Here is a 15,312-nt window from a genome sequence, read left to right on the forward strand (position 1 = left end):
TATGTGTATCGTTTCATTATTCTTGATATTTTGCTTTCACTTGTCAAACCTAGACCTGGCAAAATGGGACCCGTACCAGCGGGTACACCCGGCCCGCAGGGATACGGGTACCAATTTCATTACCCGCGAAAAAATAAAATACCCGTACCCGTGACCAGCGGATGGGTCTGGGTCGGGCGTTGGTGCCCGCGGGTTACCCGTCATTCAGTTTTCAACTTTTTATACTTAAGGCCTAAACACTAAACAGTAAAAAATAGACTCTGGGTGGCCAACAAAACAAGTCAAGGCAATCAGACTATGTGGGGGGGGCAACAATCTTAATTGCACATACATGTCCCTGTGTGTGGGACCCAAATTTCAATGGTTGGGATCAAACCACTCAAGTCTCAAGTTTTACTACCAAGCTCTGTATTAGGTGCTGAATCTTGTATTTGGAGTTTATGAGTTCAAATCAATGTGCCTTTATTTAATTTCCCTAAAACTGAACTTCCATGGCTGCATATACACTAATTTTCATATATGAGCCAAACAAGCTCAAGAATCACATGCACTTGTAGAAATTCAAAATTACACTGTGCAACTATAACACTTGTTTCAGTTGCCGGGTTACCCGCGGGTGTAGTGCCCGCCCGGGTAAGAAATGGGTACATAAACGGATACCCATAGAATCACGGATAAAAGCTACACGTACCCGTACCGGCCCGGGTCGTACCCGTACCCGCCTGGGTTACCCGTTTGCCAGGTCTAGTCAAACCTAGTCCTTGAATTCTCCCCATTCTAGGCAGCTTGCTAGCCACTTGATGGTCCCAAATTAAGGGCCTATTTGTTTTGGATTTTGAGAATTGATTTTGAGTCCAAAACTGATTATTCGAACTATAAGGCCCTCTTCGTTTGAGATTATGGCAACCTATTGTTAGCGCCAAACCTATAATCGGACACTAATTTAAATGTAATTTAGAGTCTGGCAATAGGTTTTGTGATCACAATCGGTTATCACAAACTCACAATACAGGTGAAAGCAATTAATCCCACATCGGATAAGTGAGTGGATGTGGATGGGCTTAAAAGGATTCGGCCCCCCTCCCCTTAATGGCTAGCTTTTGAGGGCAAGTTCTACCCAGGTCCCTACACATTGTACCATCCAAAAGGCCATTTTGCCTCTCCTGGGACTTATAATTTTGCTATTTTGCCTCTTTAGGGTCATATTTTATACGTTGCACCACTGATCGACGCTACAAATCAAAAGAAGAAGAAGAAGATGATGAAGAAAAAGAAAATTAAAGAAGAAGACGAAAAAAGAGGAATAAGAAGAAGAAAGAAAAAGAAGAATCGTCATCGTAGAAAGAAGGAAAGTCTTTTTCAACTTTTCCGGTACCAATTATTCCTCTTCCATTTTTTCTTCTTCGTTGTCCTTGCTCAAAAAGTGATCCAACAGCAGCTCCTCAAAATCCTCAAAAAGTGAGCTGCAGTTGGATCAAATATCATGGGCGGCACCCCTACGGTATTCTTGTAAGGCCTTACGACATATAAAATCTCATTATAAATAGAGTGACGTTTAAGCCCCGAAGTTGGGTCGAGCAACTATTGCCAACTGGACTATTGTCCGGTCTGTACAATATCTTCTTATTGTTCCACCGAAATGAGTAGTTTCAAGAAAAATTATATGGCATGCAAGTGCAGCCCAAAAATACAGGGGGCCCAAACTAATTGGGTGATCCAAACACTCTTTTTCTAGGGGTGCAACACGGGTCAATTTTTTGGAATTCAGGTCGAGCTTTTAACTTAAAATCGGGTTGGGTATGGATTGATTCCAATTCATTTTTTAGCAAAGGCTCAACACGACCTGACCCAAATTGCATTGCACCCTTTTTTTCAGGCCCTGATGTAGATAGAGTGTGCCCAGAAAATCTTCTCGATAGGATGATCTTAACCCTCCAATCTGTAGATGATTAAAATGGACGGCACAACATAGAAACCTCCATGATCCAGGGGGTTAAGATCTTCAGGGAGAAGCATTTCCCACCCTCTGTCTACATCAGGGCCCCACTGTATTTCGGACTGCACGTGCATCCACGGCCATCCTCCATATAAAATCTAGAGAAAAGTACAAAATGTGGGTAATAGTTACCAGAAATTACGGATTTCGGGTATTTTTTAAATTAATCATCAAACACGGGTGATTCTTCAAAAAAAGGTGGAAAAAAGACCCAAATATCCTTCTGACATCAACATGATTTTCCTTAGAATTTCCTTTTTCATTACAATAAATCCCCCTTGTATTTAATGCCCATTAAATTGGAGCGCTTCACAAGGCTTCTTTTGGTTCGTTTGAATGTATATTTGAACCGACAAAACCTTGGATTTGTTTCTATCTTTGGCCGTCGAAAATAACCTGAAGGAGGGATGCTTGACACGTGTTAAAAAACTTTTTGGAACGGTGGCGCCTCTATAAACTGTTGGTTTGGTTTGTATTTGAAATTTTCCTTTCAACCAGAGTCCTTGGGTTCGTTTAAATCTTGGCCGTCACCAATATACATAGACGGTCGGATCCACAACAAGTGGACATCAATATGAAACAGTGACGTCTTCTAATGAGAGTGTCATCTCTCATCATCGTTCAATATATAGACGAGGTTTGGAACGAGAAATCCCCTCTCTTGCCTAAAGATCCTCATCAACGGGCTAATGCCAGATTTTGGGTTGACAAAAAGGTGGGCTTTTTTAATTTCAGGCAGGAAAATTATCTATTTTATCAAAACATACACCGAAACTCGTTATATGATCTAACTCTAGCATTGTGCGAACCGCTTCAATTATATATTCCTACATTTTTCTTCCTTCGTTTTGTGTTTGGTTTCATTTGAGATGGTATTTAATTGTTTTAAATAGGTGTGTTAATAATGGTCTTGATTTAGGTTGTACACTCGTTAGATTATGGTAGAATTGAGAACCGATTAGGAAAGCAAAACTGATTATTGGACTCATAATTAGGTTTAATTTTTAGTCCAATAATCAATTTTTGACCCGTTATTGGTTCTCAAAATCCAAAACGAATAGACCCAAAATGTAATTTTGAGTCCAATAATCTGTTTTGGCCTCACAATCGGTTCTCAAAATCCAAAACAGACAGGGCCTTGATTTTTGACTCAAAAATCAGTTTTGGACTCGAAATCATTTCTCAAAATCGAAAACAAACATAGCGCCTCATCAGTAATCAATTTTGGGCACAATCCGTATCGCACCCATGTCTAATAGCAGGAACACACTTAGGCATGATCATACGGCTTAGATCCCACGCTGAAGTCCAAAAAACAGCTACAGAGGCTCATATTTTGTTTTATTCATTTGATTCACATGAGGTGGCTGCCCTCACATGCAACAGTGCAACTGCGAAATGCCTTCTGCATGACTCCTAGCAAAACCATAATAAAATATTACTTTAAAGATAATGATTTATGTTGGGTTGTGAATTTGTCAGGCAGGCAACATACGAGAACTCTGATCATGTCGGAATGGTATTGGGGTCTTTTTTCCACCCGTTTTTGAATAATCACCCGTGCTTGATGATTAATTTAAAAAGTACCCGAATTCCATAATTTCTGGTAATTAGAACCCACATTGCGTACTTTTCTCTAAAATCTAGTAGTTTCCAATTTCAAACTCGTCGGTACAAATTAGGGCGAGAAGACAATACGGCCTGGGCTTTTCATGATACTGTAGACAAACTCAGGAAAGTGGCATGAACATTTTCATTCTAACGCAAGCAGTGACATAACTTGCTTGCTTGTCCATAGGGGTGCAACTCTGGTCGGGTTCAATCTGAACCCAACGGGTTGAGCCCGGATTTGGGTTGGGTTGGGTTTGGTTGGGGTTTTTTTTTTAAATCAGGTTGGGTCGGGTTGGGGTGTCGGACAACCCGACCCGAAACCCGATTTCCAATTCCGATATGGGCTTAAATGTGCTTAAAACCCAATTTCAGCTGAACACATTTCCCATTGAAGCTATAAATGTGCTTAAATTTCAACATAAATTTGTCCTTCAGCTCAGTTACAAAGAGTTTTTATATGGTGGATGCCTGCGTAAGAATGTGAGCAAAAAAACAGTGGGGCCCACAAAAACATGTGCATGAATTAGAAATTGGGTTGCGTCGAGTTGGGTCGGGTTGGGTTGGAAAAATGGGTTACCCGACCTGAGTTGCACCCCTACTTGTCCATCAGGTTTTGAGCCTTTTGACTAGTCGTCACCAGAGAAGCTGCTAATGACATCTTTTCATAAGTCATTTGACCAAAGAGGTGCCTCACAAAAACCTGTATATTCAGTCACTCCCCTTCCATACCTATTCATCTCTCAGTCCCACACCCCATCTTTTTAACTTCCTTTCGATCTTTTCTCTTTGTTTTTTTCTAATTCTAATATCGTCGATTTCCAATGGGCAACGAAGTGATTCTCTTAGATGCGTGGGCTAGCTCTTTTGGGATGAGAGTGAGAATAGCCTTGGCAGAGAAGGGGGTCGAGTACGAATACAAGGAAGAAAATCTCCAAGATAAGAGTCCCCTTCTTCTTAAATCAAATCCCATCCATAAGAAAATTCCTGTTCTCATCCATAACGGAAAGCCCATATGCGAATCTCTCATCATCGTTCAATACATAGACGAGGTTTGGAACGAGAAATCCCCTCTCTTGCCTAAAGATCCTTACCAACGGGCTAATGCTAGATTCTGGGCCGATTTCGTTGACAAAAAGGTGGGTTTTTGTCTCTTTTTTATTTCAGGAAGGAAAATTCTCTCTTTTATCAAAACACACACCGAAACTCGTTATATGATCTATCTCTAGCGTTGTGGGAACCCGCTTTAATTATAGATTCCTTGGTTTTACTTCGTAGGTTTCATTTGAGATGGTTTTTAATTGCATTGAATAGGTGTGTTAATAATGGGCTTAATATATGTTATACGCTCGCTAGATTATGGAAGAATTGAGAACCGATTGGGAAAGCAAAACTGATTATTGGACTCAAAACTAAATTAAATTAAATTTTTAGCCCAATAATCAATTGTGGACCCGCTATTGGTTCTCAAAATCCAAAACGAATAGAACCAAAATGTAATTTTGAGTCCAATAATCAGTTTTGGTTGCACAATCGGTTCTCAAAATCCAAAACAAACAGGGCCTTAATTTTGAGTCGATAATCAGTTTTGGACTCACAATGATTTCTCAAAATCCAGAACAAACAGAGCCTTATCACTAATCAATTTTGGGCTCAATCCGCATCGCACCCGAGTCTAACAGTTGAAACACACTTAGGCATGATCCTATGGCCTAGATCCCACGCTTAAGTCCAAAAATCACTTACATATTGACGGTTTTAAAAGATGTATTTCAAAATTTAGTTAACTTTAGATAGTTTTGAAAACAGACTCGGAACAACCCAAATGGACTTATTCATCTGGGACTTACCATGTGAATACAGTCCAAGTGATTCATAGTTATATTTTCACCTTCTATCAACTTAGAAGAAGTGAGAAATTTTGATTAAAAAAACGTGTTGTTACATGAAACTGTGGCATTAACGTTTACTTTTCCGCAGATATCTGATTATGGGTCGAGAATTTTGTGGAAGAAAGGAGAGGAACAAGAGGAAGGTAAGAAGGGATTTTTAGATTGCTTGAAGCTGTTGGAAGGGGAGCTAGGAGAGAAGCCTTATTTCGGAGGCAAATCGTTGGGATTAGTCGACGTGGCCTTCCTCCCCTTTGCCTGCTGCTTTTACTCATACGAGACGTGTGGGAATTTCAGTGTAGAGAAGGAATGCCCTACGATTATTGCATGGGTGGAGAGGTGTAAGGAGAAGGAGAGTGTCTCAAAGTCCCTTCAAGACCCCCAAAAGATATATGAGCTTGTGGCCATGTTAAAGAAGTGATTTGGGGTGTGGCCATGTTAAAGAAGAGATTTGGGGTTGAGTAAGAGAGGGAAATGTATGCATTTACCACAAGGGTCTATGGCATATGTAGTAGAAATCAGGATATGTTGTTCTTTCTCCTTTTGGGGGTTTGAATGGTTTTGGGTAATAAGCCTTTTGGAGATCTGAATTTTGGCGTTGAGATGTGCCCATTATCTTCTCTAAAAAGTACAGATGTTATTTTTGACTTTCTGTTTTGTTTCTTCTCCTTTTTTACCTCTCAGTTTGTCTGTCCCTGTAGGAAAGGAAAGGAAGATTGCGATAATAAAGGATAGAAAGGATGCAATAATATGCGGATTCCGATCTTATGCGGGATTGCTCTCTTGTTCTAATGATGGCTAAATCCCTTGTTGACAACGGAGCCCACTTACTATTTCACTTTCTGTAATAATTTTTGAATTCAGGCAAAAAGAAGTCAAAAATTTATTTAAAAACTTGTGACAAAAGTCTTATAAAATAATGTTGAAATGGTGGTCTAAGTAATTACGCTACATGACTACAAATTTATGAAAAGAATAAATGCCTCATCTAGAGAGCCCCTAGTTGATATAAAAAAAACATCCCATTCGGTGGATTGATCAAAAGTTTTGGCAATGGAGCGATAGTGCCTGTGTTTCACTTCTCAAGATAGTTTGTCTATTTTTTAGTATATATAGTGTCTGTCTATTATTAGGGTAAATATCTATCTATCAGTAGGGCAATGTCTATGCAGTCATTGGGTGACAGATATCTATTGACTATTCTCATCCAATAAAATTTTTTTTTTTTTTTGATTAGTAATCGGGGTTAGGCAGACCCCAAAACCAGATAACAGGAAGGCGACGAAATTACAGTCTAAAGTAGAGAGTTCCTTCATCATCCTCTTTAACATAGTCAATGAGAGGATGAGGAAGGGACAACCCCAGCAAACAGGAACCCTTTAAAGGGCAGTCAGCTTTTGAAAGGAAATCTGCTGGACAGTTTGCTTCTCTCCAAATGTGGGACACCCTCCATGATTCAAATCTAGAGAGGGTATTTTGAAGATGAGCTAGAGCTTGCCTCCTTCTCCACGGACAAGGGAATATGCCTTTGATAACATTTACCGCCAAGAGTGAGTCGGATTCAATCCAAAGATGCTTGATGTCGAAGGAGGGGGAGGCCAATGAGACACCATGAAAGATGGCCTCAAGCTCCAATTCCTGGATTGCCATTAAATCCATATCCTTTGAGAATAAGGCTAGAACAGAGCTTTCTGAGTTACGAAGAAGTCCACCAATGGAGGCTAAGGAATTCGCCAAAGAAGCATCACAGTTGAGTTTGATACACCATGGCGGTGGACGCTCCCACCTACAGCTCCTGGCGGGCTTTTTAGTGTTGAACATGGGAAGATCAAAAGCCTTCAAGAAGGCCAAATCTCTGCAACTATTATGGCTATCGAGCCCAAGGAAAATGCACCTGCTTCTGATGATATGCTGGATATTATTGAGAATCACTTGCTTATGCATACTGGCACCTCCATATATCCTGTTATTTCTCTCTAGCCAAATATGATAAATTGAGGAAGTAAAAGCTACTCGGATAGCAGTTGAGAGTTGATTTGAACCAGGGTGAGTGGTTCTCATCCATTCCTCTTCAACCAGGAGCTTTCTTTTTGGGTTTCTTCTGTGATTGAATTGCCTCAGCACATTTCTCCATATCCAGGCCGAGAAAGAACAGTTGAAGAACAAATGATCAATACTTTCAGGTTCAGCAGAACACAATGGGCATCTGGTTGCTCTAGCTGGGCCAAGGAAGGATAGCCTATCACGAGTGCTGAGTTTTTGATGGAGGGCTAACCAAGATATAAAACTCATTTTGGGGATGTGCCCCTTGAACCAGATGGAAGAGGTCCAAACTAATTTAGTTCGGTGCTCTCTAATGCCATTCCAGGCACTTTTCAAAGAGAAAGAACCATCAGAGGTATCTTTCCAAATGGGTTCATCTTCAATATTTGGAATAATCAGGGCTTTCTCGAGGATCCGGTTGATGGAGGGGAGCCTATGCAACATGATAGGATCCCAGGTTCCTTTGTGGAGAACTTGATGAACTGAAGTCCGAGGATGAATAGCGTTTAGCTCTATTCCTTCAGGGTACTGATCTAAGATAGGTCCATCTGGGTGCCAGGGCTGAGTCCAGAAATCGATACCCTGTCCTTCGCCAATGATATAACAGATGGACTTCTTTGCTGCCTCTCTGCAATTAAAAACTATCCGAGCTCCCCAAGACATTTTGCTGGGATAGTTAATTGTCCAGAAATTCCTCTTCTTTACATACTTATGATGGAACCAAGAAACCCAGAGGGAATTCTTCTTCTTGATTAAGCTCCATATCTGCTTCATATTGGCAGCTTGATTTAAGTCCTTTAACTTGCGTAACCCCAATCCTCCTTCAGCCTTTGGGGAGCAGATTGTGTCCCAAGCAATTGGGTGATATGATTTCTGAAGGGAAGGACCAGCCCATATGAAATTTCTGAAAAAAATTTCAATCTTCTCCAGAATACCAGCAGGAAGGTGAAAAGATGCTGCCCAAAAAAGGTGAAAAGAGTTTAGAATGGATTTAGTGAGCTCGACTCTTCCAGCTCTAGATAGGAGTTTGTTGGACCAAGCAGCAATTCTCTTATGGATCTTGCTAATGAGGGGAGCACAATCAGCTGCAGTGAGCCTTGAAGTGATGAGAGGAAGGCCTAAATATTTGATGGGGAGATGGCCTTGAGGTATGTTGAGAGAGTCTTTGATGGCCCCCCTACTGCTGATATCTCCTTCAGAGAAAAAAACCTCACTTTTGTTTAAATTTACTTCCAAACCAGAGCACTGCTTGAAACGATTGAAACAATCCTTGATTCCCTTCGCCGAACTAGCAGAAGCATCTACAAACAAGAGAACTTCATCTGCAAATAACCTACTACTACCTAGACAGACAAATTTTTGTTGGTGTCTAGCGATTGGACAAATATTAACCTACTACTACCTAGACAGACACTACGCTAGCTAGGAAGTAAATCACGTGGACTATGGTTTAAATCACATGGACTATATATGGTTCATTGGTTCTGTCACCCGTGGAATGAAGTTTTGCATTTTTGCGAACCCGTCACTCTGACCCTATTGATGAAGATGGCATAGACGATGAAGCTGAGATGTTAGCAGACAGTAGTGTTGATGCTTCTGATTGTGAGGAGGTTTTCGAACTGCAAATTTTAGTCATGCACCAAAAACTCCTACGCCACTAACGAGGCAAAACGGTCTCTAGACTGTGCGCCCCAACTCCAAAGATAATAAAGTTGAAACTACAATCCACATGTAATTTCAGATAATGACAACCGATTGTAACCCCAAAACCTAATATTAGACTCAAAATTACATTTAAATTTGAGTCCAATAATAGGTTTATGACTGGCAACCGGTTATCAAAATCTGAAATGGAGAGGGCGTAATTAGAGTTAAAGGGCATTTTTGAGAAATAAAAAATAAAAAATTAGTATCGAAATTACATAACCATAATTAGCATTTGGGTAGTTATTAAAAATAATTGTAGTTAGAGAGCTGCTAGGAAAAAGGGTAACCCATTTTACTTTTAAAAAAACTGGTTCATAAGGATGTCACAAGCGAAAGGACAAGCCAATTAGTCAAATATGGCATCTAATAAGATTACTAAAATATTCATTCACCTCAAGTGTATATTTTCTCTAACACTACCAAATCCCTTTTGCAGAATATCTAGCAATATATATTTATTTAAGTACCGTTCAGGACGTCCTACAAATCCCAACTTGAGTCTCTCCACCTCTCCAATTCTATGTGATATCTTAGTTTAGTTATTTTGTCCATAAGCGGACTAAAAAAGACAAATGTGGTCTTAGGTGACGGCTAATATGTTTATGGTACTTAGTTGGTTGTAAATTTAACCCTTGATCGAAGACATTTTTTGTTATTTTTTTTACTTCATTTTCTAACATGTTAAGCATATTGGAGGCTGCTTGAGCTCGATGCGACTAATAACCTCAGCCGAAATCAGACCATTCAAATTGGTTTTCTATGTGACTTATAGGTAACAAGTAACAACTATCTGCTCCGTTTGGTTGCTGGGTTTTTTTTTTCCTAGGATTTATGTGGGAGAATACAAATAGATTTTACCTTGAAAATCATTAATGATCCTTTCATATCTCTCCATCTCCCTCTTTTTCTTGCATAGACTGCTGCCTCTTTACCAGGTTTTAAATAATTTCACGAATAAACCAAAGGGAAATGTTATCAGCACTACTGTATTTTGACGAGGGCCCTCCTCACTTTTTTAAAAGTATGGTATGGCCGGCACAATAGGATGATCCAAACTGTCCATTAGATGGGCCACAGCCTAAATAGGTTGTGTCCAAACAATTATTCCCATAGGTTGATCCTAACCCTCCGATCAATAGGGGGTTAGGATCAACACTCTAACATTCAGATCGGATAGATCGGAGGGTTAGGATTAAATATGGAAATAATTTTTGAGGCACAACCTATTTGAGCTATGGCCCATCTAATGGACGGTTTGGATCATCCTATGGTGCGGGCCATACCGTACTTTTAATAAAGTGAGGAGTGCCCTCATCAAAATATAGTAGTGCTGATAACATTTTCCTAAACCAAATTGCACTTGTCTTTCTAAAGAGTTTTTATATGGTGTGGGGGGCCTAAAGTCCAGTTTGCTTATTTTTAAAAGTGCATTATGTGATCCAAACCGGTCATTTGATGCGCCACAAAGTATATAGGTTGTACCTGGAAAGTCATTAATGATGTGCTTATTTTTAAAAGTGCATTATGTGATCCAAACCGGTCATTTGATGCGCCACAAAGTAAATTGGTTGTACCTGGAAAATCATTAATGATCCTTTAATGCCTCTCATCATCTCTCTTTGTCTTGAATATACTGCTGCCCTCTTGACGGAGTTTTAAACATTCTTAGTAAAAGTCATTGGAGAAGAGTTCTGACACATGCAGTGACATCTCTTTTAAAGTTTGCAAACGTCATTGGAGACTCCCTCCCAACCCACCCAAAGCTATAAATTCCATCCCTCCCCTCTCCATCCCTCACAGTCGACCATCGTTTCTTCTTTTTGGGATTGTTCTTCAAGTATTTCTATCTTTTCTAAGTTTTTTTCCCTCTAATGGCAGATGAAGTCATTCTCTTAGGTTTCTGGGCGAGCCCATTTGGGATGAGACCGAAAGTCGCCTTGGCCGAGAAAGGGGTCACTTACGAATACAGAGAGGAAAATGTCCGTGATAAAAGTCCCCTACTATTGAACTCGAATCCAATCCATAAGACAATCCCTGTCCTCATTCATAAGCAAAAGCCAATCTGTGAATCTCTCAATATAGTTGAGTACATCGACGAAGTTTGGAAGGGAAAATCTCCTTTAATGCCCCAAGCACCTTATGAACGGGCCAGAGCAAGGTTCTGGGCCGATTTCATTGACAAGAAGGTTAGTTTAAGGAAGAAAAAAGGGAAACGATTTCACCAAAAACATTTTTTGATATATGGGCGCACCTAGCTTGTCTTTTAGTATTTTAAGAGCTTTATAATTGTTATTATGCTTTCCAAAAGGCACTTACAAGCCAATTAAATACTAAACGACAAGATAGGAGCGCACATGTATCAAAATATGGTTGTGCTGAAATCATCTCCCTAAAAAATAATCCGTTTTTTTTTTTTTTTTTCAAATTACACATCAGAATTCATGTATAAACTAGCTGTGAAACAACCGATTACTCCAAAAGTTTTAAGGGAAATGATAGATGCACTCCTTTTCATCGCTTGGGACACCCAGCTGCATTTTACGTGGCAATCAGGTCGATCACTTTGTTCCTTAAATGTGGAGTACATCAGCCCCTTTGCACTCTTAGTACACTGTAGCCGGGTGTCCAAAGTAATGAAAAAGGGGCGCATTTATCATTTCCCAAGCTTAAGATGTTAGGGTTGGTGTTAGTCGATCATTTATACTTAACACTCCCCCTCACGTGTGCCCTCTTTTTTGAGTTGGTAGTACATATGGATTTTTAATATGAAGGAGTTCCTGGGTTTTGAGCCCAAGACCCTCCCTAGCTCTAATACAATGTGAAACAACTAATTACTCCAAAAGATTAAGCTGTTAGAGTTGGTGTTATTTCATCATTTATACTTCAACACTGCAAAATGCCACATTTACATTTTGTTTTACACAGGTAATTGAGTATGGGATTGGGATATGGACAGACAAAGGAGAGGCTCAAGAGGAAGCTAAGAATGGATTTATAGAGTGCTTGAAGCTGTTGGAAGAAGAGCTCGGAGAGAAGCCGTATTTTGGTGGCGATACCTTTGGCTTCTTAGACGTTGCATTCATCCCCTTATCTTGCTGGTTTTACACGTACGAGACATGCGGGAATTTCAGCATAGAGAAGGAGTGCCCTAAGTTGATGGGTTGGGTGAAGAGGTGCATGGAGAAGGAGAGTGTCTCCATGACACTTCCAGATCCCCACAAGGCTTACGAGTTTCTGGGCACATTAAAGAAGTGGCGAGGAATCGAGTAGAGTTATGGATGTGTTGCTCTTTTTTGTTTTCTTAGTTTTCATGGTTTTTTGTAATAAAGCCTTTGGAGCTTGGGATTTGGTAATGAGATGCTGTTATCATCAATAAAACTAATTATACTTTGGCTTTTTTCTCTCCCATTTTATTTACAGAAATGATATCAGCGCAACCATGTTTTAATAATTGCTCAGACCAGGCTTGTCTTGTCTTTTCTTTTTAATTGCCTTTTGAGAGCTTTTTGGGAACTGTAAAAAGCATTTGACAGCTCCTTAATTACTAGAAGACATGACGCATTGGTGGATATATCAAAACATGGTTGTGCTGATATCATTACCCTTTATTTAAGGAGCTGGAAAGAGTTTGTTTGTTTGTTTGGGGTTTTTTTTGGGGGGCGGTGATAAATTCACCCCCTTCTATGATGACTTCACCCCATATTTTTCAAAACGGACTGTACAGCCCACACCATAGGATAATTCAAACCGTCCATTTGATGGGCCACAATGTAAATAGGCTATGCCCCAAAAATCATTTCCATAGGATGATCCCAATAGTCCGATCTATAGAAGTTTCCATAATGTGATTCCCTTTTTAGATCAGATGGTTAGATTCATCCTATGGAAATGGTTTTTTGGGGCACAACCTATTTATGTTGTGGCCCATCAAATGGGCTGTCTGGATCATCCATTTTGAAAAATATGGGGTGAATTTTTCATTGCACTGTTTTTGGTAAAATGATCAGAGTAGATCAATTTAAAAAAAAATCTCTCATCTTGTTGTCGCCTATGAGAAAAAGACCAAAAGACCCCTTTAATATCCATTTTCAATTCTCTCCCAATTTCTTTCATTTTTTTTTTCAATGGGCTGCACATTTAGATGAAAATGTGCAGCCCATTTTACCATTTTTTTCAATGGTAAAATGATCAAAGAAGATCAATTTTAAAAAATATCTCTCGTCTTGTTATGGCGTATGAGAAAAAGACCAAAAAGCCCCTTTAATATCCATTTCCAATTCTCTCTCTATCTCTTTCATTTATTTTTTCAATGGGCTGCACATTTAGATGCCCCCCCCCCCGCGCACCACAATTGTCATTTTCCCTGTTGATTTGCTTTCACATTAACAAAAATCTCATTTTTATGTCGGATCCATGAAATGAGATAAATGAGATTGGGGGTTTGGGTGGGGGTTTGTGGTGTTAGGTAAGCTAGGATTGATCCTCCCACGTCAAGGTTGAAGAACAGAGGCCTGACCCAATGAGCTAGAGGCTCAATCCCATCTCTCCGTCTTCCTTCCTTATCTCTACTCTTTTAATTCTTTTTGTTCTTCGGTTGTTCTTATCGGAGGTACGCGTTCACCTTTCACATTTTGCAGTCTTTGTTTTCATCATATAGGTTATTGATTGACGTTCTCATCCATGATACTGGTGGGGTTTCCACGTGGAAGTAACCACATCTGATAAGTGAAATAATGTGGATAGGCTAATAAGGATTTGGGCACCCTCCCTTAACGGCTAACTTTTAAGGGTGAGTTCTTATCATTTTTTAAGAGAACATTTTCTATTAATTCTTGGATAGATTACAATCAAGCCTAACGAGTATTCATATAGAACACTCAAGAAGATAAATATAGAAAGAGATATGCAATATTTGTCAAGATAATGCTAATCTAATCTAGTTACTCAAGATAATCATAATCTAATCTAGTTACTTAATATAGCCTTCATACCTAATCAAATCAACAACCAGATCTAATCTAATCAAAGATTTGATATACCCGAACATGTCCCCTCAAACTTATGCGGATAGAAAAATCTATATATGTTTGATTACAATAAAATTTCCCGATATGAAATTAAAATTTTCCACTAGAATTCCCATCCTTTGCTTCCTTTGATTTGAAAGGCACTACAAAATTTGACGATGAATACCCCCAATTTTGCTGCCGAATGTCAGCCGATGATGATGACTCATGTTGATTGCCGAAGGTGCCACTTTATTGATGTGTCGCAAAGAGCCTCAGTAGGCTGAATCGAACTCAAGCCTTGATGGCACGAGTTATTATAGGCTGCTTTTGGAATACCTAACCTCATAACAGTGGGTCACTATCGACCAAAACCTCGATGGGCAAAAGGAAGCCTCAACGAGCAAGACATTATTGGATGATTTTTGTGACGATCCTCGTGGAATCAGAAACTACTTAGGCACGAACCTTAAGAAATCGTGGCCCCTCAACTGAGTAGAGCTACTATTTCAGGCACGCACCTTGAAGAGATACATCAACTGGAATAAACCAAAGATAAGAAATGATTGCAGATAGAAAAGGAGAAATTGAGAGACAAAAGAAAAAAGTGGAGAGAGCGCAACATTAGCAGCCGTTAACGATAATACAAAACTTTGAAACATGGGACATAGCATGAAAGGGTGCATATATGAAATTTGCGGGACAATGTAAAGGGGTGCAAAGGAGATTCTAAAAGGATGAGTGCAAATATCAAAATTTGGTAATGGAAATCTGGGTAAAGACAAAGAAGGGGTGTAAGAGCTAATTACCAATGTCTTGAAGATGGAAAAGAGGGGTGTAGAGATCAAGATATGATTCCTATTTGGTTAAAAACGAAGAGGGTGTGTGGAGAATGAAAAGAGGGAGTGCTACCCATAACAAACTCACACAAATCTAAACTAATTTATTCAACCCAGGTTGGCCATCTAGGTACGTAACACACTATCAAAATGAAGAGCTGTTCTGAAGGGCACTAAGGTTATCTTGAAACAGAGATTGTTACACTATGAGATTTTGTTTA

At 39.6% G+C, this 15,312-nt stretch overlaps 2 protein-coding genes across 2 annotated transcripts; both read left to right on the forward strand.

Moving 5' to 3' along the window:
* The first annotated feature begins 4,312 nt into the window (after nt 1–4,312).
* Nucleotides 4,313–6,137, forward strand: LOC143882648 (putative glutathione S-transferase parA). Its single transcript, XM_077386109.1, has 2 exons — nt 4,313–4,743; nt 5,585–6,137. The coding sequence occupies exons 1-2, from the start codon at nt 4,429–4,431 to the stop codon at nt 5,912–5,914; spliced, it is 645 nt and encodes a 214-aa protein (XP_077242224.1). The 5' UTR covers nt 4,313–4,428; the 3' UTR covers nt 5,915–6,137.
* Nucleotides 6,138–11,061: 4,924 nt separating this feature from the next.
* LOC143882649 (putative glutathione S-transferase parA) lies at nt 11,062–12,643 on the forward strand. The gene is made up of 2 exons (XM_077386110.1): nt 11,062–11,432; nt 12,172–12,643. The coding sequence occupies exons 1-2, from the start codon at nt 11,118–11,120 to the stop codon at nt 12,514–12,516; spliced, it is 660 nt and encodes a 219-aa protein (XP_077242225.1). The 5' UTR covers nt 11,062–11,117; the 3' UTR covers nt 12,517–12,643.
* The last annotated feature ends 2,669 nt before the right edge of the window (nt 12,644–15,312 follow it).

This window comes from Tasmannia lanceolata, unplaced genomic scaffold (assembly GCF_043159265.1).
Source record: "Tasmannia lanceolata isolate RefF3 unplaced genomic scaffold, GAP_Taslan_0.1 ptg000008l, whole genome shotgun sequence".
NCBI lineage: Eukaryota > Viridiplantae > Streptophyta > Magnoliopsida > Canellales > Winteraceae > Tasmannia > Tasmannia lanceolata.

Bases quoted from the DNA above. Each gene is read 5' to 3' on its own strand.
- LOC143882648 (XM_077386109.1), top strand. From the start codon at position 4,429: ATGGGCAACGAAGTGATTCTCTTAGATGCGTGGGCTAGCTCTTTTGGG. The intron at 4,744-5,584 runs GTGGGTTTTTGT...ACTTTTCCGCAG, and splicing joins CCGATTTCGTTGACAAAAAG to ATATCTGATTATGGGTCGAG.
- LOC143882649 (XM_077386110.1), top strand. From the start codon at position 11,118: ATGGCAGATGAAGTCATTCTCTTAGGTTTCTGGGCGAGCCCATTTGGG. The intron at 11,433-12,171 runs GTTAGTTTAAGG...TGTTTTACACAG, and splicing joins CCGATTTCATTGACAAGAAG to GTAATTGAGTATGGGATTGG.